A 14,004-nucleotide genomic window follows, 5' to 3' on the forward strand; every position below is an offset into this window, starting at 1 on the left:
TTTATATATGAATTAATGTTACGACTAATAACACCGACTGAAAAGGGAAAAAAAGCAATCTATATTTCAACTATAACTAGGACGTTATATCAAGTTTTTAACGAAAAAAAACTTAATAATTTTAAAAGAAATAAATTCAAAATTTAATTACTTAAAATACTGATTAATGGCTTTTGACATTTTGAAAAATACCAAATGATGTTAAAATTTATCCATTGTTTTGAATAGCAAAAAAAATATGGTGGATTATTAACTTTTTTTTCTTCTTGCTTCTGAAGGTCTGTCAACTGCTACGCTTTTTTGAAAATATCTTATACAGTCGTAGGTAATTTAAAACTAAAGCTATTAGGATTTTTTGCAATTTTAGCAGCATTTTAAAAGCATCACTATGAAAGAGTTGTAACAAAGTAGTATTTGATATGAACATGCAGTGGTGTGGAAAATAACTTTAAATCAAATTTACAAAACAATCATACTTTAAAACATAAACTTAGCTACACCACTAGAAGAAATTTTCCCAAAAAGCGTTAACAGCTCTGCTTCTGTTATAGACAAATTGTTTAAGAAAACTAAACTGTATTATGTCTGTGATAAGTAAATAATTATAATGAATCTGTCAATGAAATTTTTTTTATTAAAGTAAAGCCCATGCATAGAATAGGTGTTGAAACAAAATATAAGGAAGGACTTACTTTAAATAAGAAAAGCTTTTTATGTGATGGACCAGACTCTTGAATAAGAGTGTAAAGAGGTGGTTTCCATTTTCTTTTGCTACACAACTCCATGAGAGCAGAAACAGGATGTTTACCTATTAGGGAGATTTAAATAAATTTGTTAATAATAAAGAAAATATCATGTGACCCTTATACATCAAATATATGTAGAATGGCTTTGAATATGCTATTTGCATCACAAATATTTATTTCTAATAATTTTGTTATTTTGACATGAGTGAAATAATAAGTAACGAAAAAGAGAGTGAACAACATATCACCTTGCAAATCCTTGAGAACACTTGATACTAACTTCTTGGATCCTTCACCTTCAGAAACAAGGCCTACAAGACATAAAAAGTTAATGCAATAAGAGAACATAATTCAGTACTATTTTGTGTTTTAAAGCAAGTTTTAGAAGTGATTTTTGTGTGTTTTGAATAGTTTGGTACATTAGTTTTATTGTTTTTTAGACAGTTCAAAGCAATACTTGCAGTACTTTAAGTGAAATTGAAACTAAAAAATTTTTAATGCATTATAATTTTGCAATGCTGTGAAAATATTAATCTCCCACTTTTGGCACTAAGATTTATTTTAGAATTATGTTTAGAGTAATTTTGTGACAAATTTCTGTTTTAGAACTGATTTTACAGTTATGAGACAAGTTCATTCAAGACATTTTTCAATTATCTGTTTTTTAAAATTCCTTTTAAAACAGCTTGAGTAATTAAGGTGCAAAACCTTTTGACTGCTTTTAATACAAAATATAAAAAAATTTGAAAAATTTAGTCATTGTATTGCAAAGTATGTAACCAGGATTTTCTTTTTAAAAAATTAAAATATGATATTAATAAGAATGTGAATAAAAATTTATTCAGATTGAAGCTGAGAAAAAATTGGACATGATAATATATTTAACTCATTCTCTTTCCAAAAGTAAAGTTTGTAGTGCATCTAGATGGCTAATATACAAGCCACTTTTGACAGTTAGTTGTTTTGCCCTCTAAACTTTTAGAAAACGTACAAAATCAATGTTTATTGTTATAAACTTATCTTTATAGAGCCGCGCACGTTGCAGTGCAATAAATTCTTTACTTAACTTTTTTTCCCCCATACTTGAAACAAAATTTTACATACTTATTCAAGAAAAAAAAAATATTGAAATTTAAAAGAGTAGAATATAGTTTCAAAATTGTACAGATAGTCATAATTTTTAAGTATTTTTTTTAAACACTCACACACTGATTACATCTTATCAATCATTATAGAGATGAACTTTTGGAGTAATTTTTTATTGCGAATTACTAGATGAATACCAGTTCTTTGTATGGTATGAGAAAAAAGTGAATGATCAATAAATCAGTACTAATGAACACTACAAAAGCAAGCACAAAATTGAAAGACATATACTCACATAATAAAATAAAAAATCTTGACAATTAAAATATTTTCACAATTTATAAAAAATATAATTCAGTGATGTCAGAACTGTACATTGTGAAATTATTTAGGTTTATTTTACTAGTGATAATCTAGTGTATAAAACCAAAAATAACTTTTGATAGATCAAACCTGAAAATTGCCTTATTTATAAAATAGTTATCAAATCTAACGGAAAACTCATTCTTTGGGAAGTAACACACTAACTGGTGGTCGAAGGTAGTTTTAAAGAAGACAGTTAGGTCTGACGTGTCTTCAAACGTATTTACACCAAATTTGGGGTAGATTGATTCATAATAGCGGATTTGTATATGGTAAATACACACATACATATAAACATTTTGCTTTAATTATATAAATGAATAATTTTTAAAAAGAATAAATAAAAACATATGCATATTTTCACAAATACCAGTAGTTAACTGCAAAGAAAAGAAAACAGGTATATTTAATTATTATAAAATTTGATAATACAAATGGCAGTTTTCCTACCTTTTTTGTCAGTTTTAATGTCCAACACTAATGGCTCTAAAGAACCTTCTTTATTTTTTCCTAAGCCTTCACCTGGATTCCACCCCATCTTCTTAAGTAAACTCATTCCTTTCCCTTCTGTTACAGGAGCTGCACGAGTAAAAATATCCTACAAAAGCAAATTTCATAGATTAAGATTTAACAATTAAAACTAATGATATCTATATTATATCTATCGCTCACTGATTTAAAAAAAATATCTCTTCTAAAAATAGAAGAAATTAACAAATTCATAAAACTTTGAAAAATAGAGTAATCATCACAATTTACAGATTTCAATATCAGTCAACTATTTAAAAAATAATTTACGTATAACAGTGGTAAATAAATTGATCTAAAAATAGAATTGTATACATATTATTATTTTGAGACATGAAAGTAAACAATAATAAAAAGACGAACTTCAGAATCAAGTTTTGCTTTTATGACTTTTATTGAACAAAAGTAAAATTAGTATTTCAACTAACAATATTTTATATTTAAAATTTCCCCGAAGTAACTTAACAAAATATGGATAAATGTTTTAACTCTTAAATCTTAGTTCAGTACCCAATCAGTTATAAATTAGTTTAAAAAAAATATGGGTTTATTATTTCTCATTCTTCTAATACTGTATCAGATAAGAGAGTGTGGATTTTTAACGGAAGTTTCAGTGCAAGTTTGCTGACGATCTCATTGCAGGGAAGGTTATAACATAAACACTGAATATTTGCACTGAGGTGTCAGCTATTCAGTCTGCTTAGAATATGCTGTTACAGATAACAAAAAATACTAATTACATTCAAACTATGACATGAAAGATATTCAGTAGATTAAATTTCTTTCAGAAAATATTTTTAAAAAAAAGGAATCTTCCTAAAAATATAATATTTTGAGTTATTTAAAGTAACATTCATTTAATAAAGTTTAAGTTCAACGTAATTTTAAGATATACACGATTGTCACTGTTTTATATATTATCATTTTCTTTTTTTTTGTTTCTAAGTAAACGATAATTTTCTATTAATTTTAACAACTCTGAAAAAATCACCTGGTGGCTGAGAGGTAGCACTTCGCGCTGTCGTGCCACAGGTCCCTGGTTCGATCCTCGGGCCGGGTAAGGTTGACTCAGCCTTTCATCCCTTCAGTGCGTCGATAAATGAGTACCAAGCATGCTTGGGAACTAAACACTGGGGGTTCCACGTTTGGCTGACCACCTGACCGGAACACAAGCTCCTGCACCCCAGAGCCCAAGGTTAAGAAAACTGAGATGGGCACAGTAGGCCTTGGCCCTCTACGGGCTGTCGCACCACTGAGTTTAGTTTAGAAAAAATAATACCAAGACTCAATAAGTGAAATCACTTAAAAATATTTAAATGTTATTTTTATAATTTAGTACCATTTGATGTGTGCCTAAAAATATTTTTTTGGGAGATGTTAGACTTTTCTTTATAAAAATCAACACTTTAAAATAAATTAAAAAATATATAAAATATTATTTAAGGAAAAAAAATTGTATTTTAAAAAAAGTAGCAAAAAAAGATACTGAAAATACTACTGCCCTTAACTTAAAACCAAAAATGTTTTTCGCAAAATAACTTTCCAGTAACAAAAAAACTCTCAGCCATATTTCATACTTTTATCAAATTGTTCAAGTTGCATGTTGACAACCTTATTACTAAAAGCAATCAATAAAAATATAAATTTTTTCATCACTAAATACTACTATCTGCAAATTAATGTTACTGTACATTTATTCATGTTTTTTAAGGTGCACAATTCTAGTTTATGGTTAGAAATATTTGTTTACCAATAAAGACTTTTTTTTAAAAAAAAAAAAGAAGAAGTAAAAGCTAGATATTCGAAATGTTTTAAGTTTGGTTGATGAAACAGAATCTTTCTAGCGTAAATCTTTTTTTCTCTTTTTTTTTTTTTTAAGTCAGTTAAAGATTTTATCCTAACTGACCAAAAATGTTTAAACAAACGATAATTTTTACTTTTTATAAAAAAGAAAGAAAGAAAAAGATCCTTATGAAAAACATTTAAATAGAGAAGTATATGGGTAATTATTTTTACAAATTACATACTCTCATTTAACAGTCTTTTTTTTTCCTTCCTATTTCTAAGTGACACATAATATAGAAAATGATGCTTAAATAAAACGCATTTTTAATATAATGACAACTTTACTACATAACCTATTTGAAGAGAGGGAGACGCACATTAAATTGAGGTTGAATCAAAAAGAATTTAACCTTCAATTAAACTTAAAAGAAAACTTACTTAACTTAAACTTCCCTTTTATTATCAGGCTCCAATTCCAGTTTTTTTAAATTATACTATAAATTAGTTTTTAAGTATACTAATTATTAGTCTTTAGGTATAAATATTAGTTTTAAAGTATTAGCGTATATTGATATAGTTTTTGTGCTCTTTTTTGGACATAACAAAACAATGATATAAACAACACATGTAAAGTTTCGAGAATATGTGTTAATGATATTTTGAATTATAAGGATTAAAGTTTTAAATAAATATATATTAGATAGATTTTATTGTATAATTAATTGAAATAGCGTAATTTACAACTTTAAATTCCTTGTTATTTGAAACTAAAACTTCAGCTTTCTAATACGATAATTTTGTGTTTAAACCAATTTATTGTTTTTTAATTATTAATTTTTATGTTTATTTTATAAATCAATATATTTGCTTCTAACAAAAATTAACTTGTTTACAGGTTTCTAACATAAGTTAGTTAAGCTGAGTTGATAATCATACATAGTTTTTAAAATTAAAAAAGATTTACCAGATTGAAATTAAACTAAGCAATAAAAATCAACTCTACGTAATTAAATTCTGGCGATCACGATTCAGAATGCACAAAACTATGTGATGCAAACATTATGGAAAATATAATTGAGTAAAAACAAAATTTTTTGTATAAATTTTGAATAAAATTATAGAATTTTTTTTAATTTATAAAGGCTAGACACATCTCACTTTAGTGCTGTATTAGTCCATTGAAAAAGAAAATTACCTTCCAGATGTGTTTTGAAAATATTTATAGTTATTGAATTTATTTGGATGTATTCCTTATAAGATAGGAAAATACATAATCTTATGTATTGGTTTATCCTAATTAGAGATAGCTTAACAGCTAAGCTAACCTTGAATTAGCCATTATAGTGTCTCATCCAATTGAAGACAAAAATACAATTTTTCACAGAAATTGACCACTTCACCCTGGGTTGATATTATTTAATGCATGCTTATACCTTAAATATCATTTTAAAAAGAAAAAAAACAAAACCATAAAAATAAAACGCATGTGAGAAATAAAAAAACATACAATTGTAAATTAATTTTTAAGGATATTCTGTGTGTGTGCCAGATTACCAAACAATTAAAAAAGATATGTAACATAAGTCAATTAACACTAGAAAGACTGAAACTTAGTATATCCTCTATATTGCCCAAAAGCAATCAAAATGACTGGATTGTAAAAGAATAAACAATGGGTAAAGAAATTTGTTTAATATTAAATTTTAATATTTTTTATATTATTTACAGTTATATAACAAGTTATTAGTAAATATTAACAATAAAAAAATTATATGTTGTACAAAATTCTAAGAAATTTTGTCATTATGTACATCATTGTTTTTTCAATTGAAATTAAAAGCAGTCAAAATGACTTGCTTAGGCAATCTAGTGTTAATATTGCTTATCAAGTAGTGATTAAAACATCAAAAATTTTATGAAGGATAAATTAGAGGGAATTTTGAGAAATTGTTCATAATTAGCTGATAAAGAATTGTAAAATTTAAATGTAAGAATGGTAGAATGAGATGTAGGCTCTACAATTAAGTTATAGGTAATTTGTGTGAACTGAGAGAAAAAATTTAACTGACAATTTTTTGATAAAATTTACCTTTCAAAAGAAAGAAAAGTAACAGGCTCTATAAAAATATTATCTATCTTCTTTTTTAAAAGATTTTGATTACTTTATGTTTATGCCTCAAGTATAATTTTTTAGGAAAGTTTTACTTCAAGATAATGCAGAACTTAAGTGTCAACACAGTGATATATTTAAGAAAAATAATCAAGTCTGAAATAGTTACTTTTCACATACGTTTTCTTATTTATTTAGAACACAATTTAAAAATTTTATAAAGCATATTAAAACAGAAAACAATTTTAAAAATAAATGAAATGGAAGTTTTTTTATTGCAGTATTATGCATTGAAAAATGAAAATATTTTATTTTCCATTAAGCTTACAAATAAAATAAAAGCAATTTTACAAATCTGTGGGCATTGAAACAAATATTTGAAATTTTATTGCTTTTTAAATAGGATTTCAATAAACAAAAATTTTTAGCTAAACAAATCACTAAACAGACAATAGTTAAAATAGTAATGATAGCTAAACAAATCGAATAATTTAAAAATTTAATGCCATAACCAGAGATGACAACTTGCTCGGGACGGCAAATAAATATTTTCGAGTGGTATGATTCTTGGTTTAGAAAGTTCAATTTATTAGGTTTTAATCCACCACTACTTCTAAATAATTCGAAAGGTTATACGATTCGCCACTTTGCGTTACTTTAGATGTGCTATACCGTCTAAAAAATAAGTATAATTAGACAATTATTTGCAAATTTTAGTTTGCAGTTGTTTACCGTTTTTTAAATAATTATGGCTCGTCCGGAGCAGTTGGCATGTCTGCATAACTTGTGTTAATAAAGCTAAATAAACATTTAATTCCTGACTTTTTTTTTTTTTTTGCTTAATAAAGAAAATCTATTTTTCTGTGTGTGTTGTTTTTACAGAGGCAGCAATACAACCAGCCTTCCCGAGCTTTGCCCATCCGACCTCATTTCTCAAGAGGACGACGCAAGGGAAAATCTCCTCTCACAGACAAAAGGACAATAAGTTAAAATAGAAAGAATGCCAGAACAGCTTTTGAACACATCTATCTCTCTTTTAATAAAAAGAAAGAACTTCAAGAAAACTAGTGTGAGATTTGTTAAGAAAATGATTTTTAACTGAACTAAAACGTATTAAGAGGGATAAGAGAGGATAGAAAAACGTATTAAGAAAAAAAAATGGTAACGTAAAATCTGGTATAATTTAACATTATCAATATAGGCTATTTTCACTGACCATTAGAAAATGACATAGGAAGAGGGATAACATACAAAACAGACATTGTATAACAGGGGTTCAACAGTGCATATATTTATATTGATGTTATCATATTGCTTTTTATTTAATATATTTTACCTGTGACACAAATTGCGATTTGTGTAGTCTCTGGAAATCAAATATATTTCAATAAATTTGATTTTCTCTTAAAAAATTATTATTATACTTGAATTTGGTTTATTTGTCAGAACAGATAAATAAATTAGTTATAGTTGTTAGGAGTTCAACAACATGATGACTGGATGAAAGTATGAGTTACAAAATGAGGGAAATATATTCACATAAAAGCTTTTCTCATTGTGTAAGTAAATAAGGAAAATATTTCCGAAAAATACAGTATCATGTGATAAAGACGAAACTACAACACATTCAATAGCAAATAAAAACATAAAAGAATAATGTGCAATAACAATTATCTTAGTAACATGTAACAATAAACAAATAAAAAACAAAAATTTTGATTAAAGAGCAACAATTTTATTATAAATCCTTTATTCATTCATATAATTATATAAAACATGCCACATGATAACAAAAATATTATTTATTTACTTCTTACCAAAAATTATAAGTTTCCACCTTTGGACAGCAACTTTCCATTCCATTTGAAGACAGCAATTTCTGAAAGATGTTCTAAAAGAATATTTCCTGTAACAAGCTCTCAATTTATAGGTTTATGCATCACCCACAAATAAAAAGTACTTAGAACCAACAGAAAGCTAAACTCTTTTTTAAAAAAAATTGAAATCAAAAACTTTTGACGTAAGTCATTTGGACACTTATTGATCAACGGCACAGTGTCATTTTGTGACAATGTAACAAAAATTTTATTCAAACATTTAAAAAAAAATATAATAAACATATATGGTTCTAAATACTTACATGTTTAACAGTGCTTTCGACTAAAAGTAAAACTGTTTTACTGACAAAAAGGAAACACAAGCATAAATGTTTATTTAAATTTAAAAATAATAATTTAATAGGTTAAGTAGTATAAACATAAATTACATTATTCATATTAAGATTTAAGGAGCTACATGTCAGCCATTACCAGACGTTATTATGTTGTAACCAGATGGAATCAAGACAGGAAGATTAAAAGTTAAAATAGATAACTTTTCCTGTGTTTTATTGCATGTTCTTTGGCGTGGGTGACATTACGGGGGACAGAAGGAATATGTTCCTCTCAATAATTATGAATTTCTTAATATCCCCCATTAATATTTCAGACATATAAATAATATTTTTATGAATCATCATCGATTAAAATTCATCAAAGTTAGAAACAAAAAGATAATAAAAATAATAGATATTTTTTCAAATATTTAGTAGACAAAATTCAAATATTTAGTAGATATATTTTTTTCTAAAGTATGAAATTTAGAGAGTATAATTGTATTTTAGTTTTACTCCCCTCAAAAATCGGATCCCTCAACCTGAGTATGTTCTTTTATAAAAGTTTTCAAAACTGTACTTTTGAAAAAAATATGGGCTACCAATAATATTTCATGGAAAAAAATAATGATTAAAAAGATCAATTGAATATTCAAAAATATTGACAAAAAGAATATTATTTGCAGAAATCACACTAAGGGCACTTGTATGCGTCTTAAACTTAAACTTTGTTCACATTTCATATAGACCTCATAGCAATAATGCCATTCCTCTCACTCACACATGAGAGTAATACTATAAATAACTATAATTGTAATACTATAAATTGTTTTAATTCTTTAAGAAGGATAATAAAAAATTTACAAAAACCACTTGTCCATTCATAAATTTCTCCTGCATTTCTTTATTTTGACTCTCTCAAAACAATCGTATGCCTGATTATGTGGCATTTTTTAATTTAATTTATATTCAACAGAAAATTAATACCTCTTTATTCGGACTATGTTATTTTTTAAATTTTTTTATAAAGAAAATCTTTTTATAAATCCATGGATTAAATACATTGATAACTCACTGCTTTATAAAATAAACATACAATATAGATATATATTTCCTTTTTGCAAAATTAACATATTCTACTTTTAAGCACTGTAAGACATATTTGTGGCTGATAACATAATCTTGACTTACCCATTAAAAAACACTTAGTATTTCCACTTCTGTTTCTTGATTAAATTGAGGGCTTGCTACAAGATGACTTTGAATTCTTAATCTGAATACGCACATGAGGGTTCTTAAGAAATACCCTATCCTCTGCAATACAATAAAGAGGATGTCATACTTTAAAATATGAAGTCTCATAAAACATAGTTACAATAGTTTCAAACTAACGTTCCTTTTTCTTTTTTTTCCCAATCTTTTGAAAATATTGTAAGTATGTTTTATCAAACTCCATTATTTCATACAGTTCTACCGTACTTTAGGAAGGGTTAAAAAGGAGAAAAGAAAATTATCTGAGAAAAGTAATAGTATTGCAATGAGTGGTGTCCTCATCAGTTTTAATAAATTAACCCTTAAGATTTATACATGGAAAACTATTTTTCATTCTGCGTGCTTGCCCACATAGCAAACCAGTGTTTTGTTTTTACACTATTTAACTTTCTGAAAATTTTACGCCATTCACAAATTCACCAGAACATTCAACTGCACTAGGCAAATAAAACACTATTCATGAGAGTATGTTAATAAAATTTCTTTCTTGAAATCTTTTTTATGTATAAAGGAAAAATGAATTTGTAACACACAGTTTTCTTAAGATAAAGACACCAAAATTTTTTATGTGAAAGAGACAAATAATAAATAGCATTAGTTAAAGATAAAAAGAACTAACTTGCACTCAATAAATATTAAAATATCCCCATAATATTAAAATATAACTTTCCACAAACTAGATAACTTGAATCTAAAAACAAGATAAAATTAACATTAAATCCTAAAAAAAAATAATAATAAATTGGTAATGGCAGTAATAATAATGGTTATATGCAGTAAAAATTTAAAATTGCAAAAATTTTACCCCTTACCTTTTTTGCCCTATAATTCCAATGTCTGGGCCCACTAAGTTCTTCTACACTTAAAAGCTTAGCACCTGTTGAGCCAGTAAACAAACCAGGAACTTCTTGTGATTGAACCCAATCATTTATCTAAATCATGATAACATGCAAAATTAATAATAACACATATTTTACTAAATAAATAATTCAACAGCTTTGGCTGAAAGTATATTTTTAGTCTAATGAATTAAAAAAGGAAAAAAAACTTGAGTGGGCGCAAGGTTTGTCAAAAAATTAAAATTAGTGACTTTAATATGAAGCATACACACAAAACATTTGATAAGCCGAAATGGTCAGCAGTATAAGCCACATAAAATGGCTATCAGGGATCATCACTGATTTGCGTCACCTAATTCATTAATGCAAACCCCTTTATGAGTGTACCTGTATTAACAAACATTAAATAATTCTAAAAGAATCCTTTATATAATTGTGTTGAAAAATCTTTCTACTCTGGTAGCTTGAGTAATGCAATTCATAAGTGCCAACGATTTTCAAAACACCTAAACAGTCCTACAAGTCTTTTGTTCCTATGCTTAAAAACTAACAAAATAGGACATTTTGGAACATCTTGACTTGCATCAAGGTATTAGAAGATTTCTGGAAAAAACCCGAGTGTAAACCCTTTAGTGCCAGAAAATCTTACTGTATCAATGCGTAAACAGTCTATTTTTAAAATTTTTTGTTCATATTAGTTTTATCAATTGGTTAAATAAACAAAAAATAAAATTTTTCACTGATATTACTTTTGGGACAAATCCTATATATAAATTACTGCTGCACAAAATAATTATGTATTATTTGTTGCTAAATATTCAATTGTAAGCTTAATATCAAACCTTCTCGTCTACTGAATATTTTCCTCTTTTTTAAAGTGGTTTATCTGTAAGGAAATATTAGAGTAAAAAATTTAACAGGTATATAATATTAGGCTTAGATATATCAAGTGTATTAATTAAGATATTTAATTAATGAGAGAAATACTGCATACTTTTTTCTATTTTTAAAGAGCTTTACTATTTTCAAAATTATAATTGAAGTTTACGTTATTAAACTTTTTTTTCAAATGTAAAATTGTATAAGTTTGAAAGAGTTTATTTCTTTTTCCATTTTAAATATTTCTTTCTAAAATGTAAAGTATTTCTTTTTTAAATGCCAATATTTAAAATAGAGATTAATTAAACTATTCGGTAGATCTGAAGCTAAGATGAAAAAATACAATAAAAAATATACACCAGTATTTAAAAATGTTTAACAAGCTGTCAAACTTTTATTTCTATTTATAAACTAATTCTTATGTTTGAATGTAAAAAGAAAAGTTATTTTAAAATTAATTATATTAAATATCTACTATATAAGATCAAATGAGCTTTATAACTCAATTCAGAAAATTAACCCAAACAATTATGAAGATAAATTAAAAATAAATAGTTTACAACATTTACTTGCATTTACTTATTGAATCCAATTAAATTATTTTCACATGGTTTTGAATTGCTAAATTTATTGAGCTTAGCTTTAAAAATTTACTACATAAAATTCTTGCAGTTAAAAAAAATGAATGAATTTCCCAGTGGCTGCATATCAAATAATTATTATTCAGTCAACTAGATATTCTGCTGTTAACAGTTTGCTGAATTACTTGCAAAGATTGGCCTTAAAGAAGAAGCATGTTGTACTCCAGTGGATACCTAGACATTGTGGAGTTAATGGAAACAAACAGGTTGATTTTATTGCGAGGATAGGCTCGAGATTGCTTCAGTCATGTTCAAATATATTTTTTCATTCTACAAAGCTGTATATCCAACAAGTTAAGTCATAAAATTTTAAAGTACAACTACTTGATAATTTGCAGTTAAAGTGATGGAGAATTGACAATCTTATGCGTATTCCCAACTCTCCACGTCGCGAAGCTGTTGCAAAATTCCGTCTTTTGACGGGTCCTGACAGTCTAGGAAAACAACTCCATCGTTTAGGGGATTTTGAACCATCCAAACTGCCCCATTTGTAATTTGGTAGAGCTAATGAATAGAACTCACCTCTATCATCTCTTATCGCTCCATGGCGATTTTGAGATGACACTGTATAGGCGAGCAAAAGAACTTTTAATAAGGCAATGACTTCAGCCAATTTTTATGTTCTACCACTGCACTTTTTTACCTTGTTAGCTTTGTTGTTGTTCCTTTTGCATTGTCATGCCAATGGAAATTTTTAAAAAAAAAGTAAAAATAAGTGAAAAATATGATATTAGACATTTTAATGATTTATGGTTATGAAATTCAACCTGAAACACCAGTATCTATTTCTACATTAAAGGTAAAATCTTCCAAACAAGACTAACTTTTAAACAATTATTTTTTAAATTTGCAGTTATTTGGATCTAAGAGAAACAGTAAGTCATCACTGAAATTACTTTAATTTATAAAATCAATTATTGACAAATTTTTTTTATGTAAATAAAAAAAAAAATTCTAACTACTTTTTTTCAGATTTTATATTTTATTACAAATATGATTCTGATGATCTAAGAGATTTTTTTTTAGTAACTATTAGACTATTCTTTATTATTAAAAAATACCAAAATATATTTCGGCTTGCAATTAGAGCATCAGAAAAAATAAATAAATAAAAGGGATGCTGTTGTCCCATCTGTGTCAAAGCAGGGGTCTGTCCACTAGGACTGGGCTTTATACCGATGTAAGACAATATATCGATTTAACTCCAACATCGTAATACCGATTTATCCATTTCATCTTCAACAAAATTCCGGAGTGAGCATTTCGACTCTACTAAATCGATTTATTCATGACAGCAAACCCTAAATCGATGTTGCTCTCTCCGATGTAGTGAAACACCGGTTTAATCATTGCGAGAATGTACAGAACAGAGTCCGATCTGCCGTAGCGTAAGGGAAAGATTCAAGGTCAACTATCAACTCATTCTCTTGGTAACACGTGCGCTCAACTTCTTTGGCTATTTGCCAAAATCACATCTGGTGCAGGGGTTGGTATAGTTAAATCGGAATGGGCCATTGAATCTCTTCATTCAAAACTAATTCACTAGGTTATATCGATATTTGGCGGTTGAAAAAAAAACTCCGATATAGCAGGGATCGGTGCA

General features: G+C 26.9%; 1 protein-coding gene across 5 annotated transcripts in view; it reads right to left on the minus strand.

Annotated features, from left to right (window-relative positions):
* The window catches only part of LOC107450908 (protein Son), a 31,787-nt gene that overhangs the window by 1,343 nt on the left and 16,440 nt on the right, over window positions 1–14,004 (minus strand). For 2 of the 5 annotated variants that reach the window (XR_011638029.1, XR_011638027.1), the window contains exons 8-13: window positions 10,855–10,974; window positions 9,962–10,084; window positions 8,436–8,524; window positions 2,646–2,793; window positions 995–1,057; window positions 693–808 (exon numbers count right to left, since the gene is read on the minus strand). Coding sequence is in view for 2 of the 5 variants with exons in the window: in XM_016066852.3 (XP_015922338.1) it covers window positions 693–808; window positions 995–1,057; window positions 2,646–2,793; window positions 10,855–10,974 (447 nt within the window). In the remaining 3 variants the exon portion in view is untranslated. The remainder of the gene's footprint in view (window positions 1–692; window positions 809–994; window positions 1,058–2,645; window positions 2,794–8,435; window positions 8,525–9,961; window positions 10,085–10,854; window positions 10,975–14,004) is intronic. The other 3 variants (XM_016066852.3, XM_016066851.3, XR_011638028.1) reach the window with 2 other exon arrangements.

This window comes from Parasteatoda tepidariorum, chromosome 1 (genome assembly GCF_043381705.1).
Source record: "Parasteatoda tepidariorum isolate YZ-2023 chromosome 1, CAS_Ptep_4.0, whole genome shotgun sequence".
Lineage (NCBI taxonomy): Eukaryota > Metazoa > Arthropoda > Arachnida > Araneae > Theridiidae > Parasteatoda > Parasteatoda tepidariorum.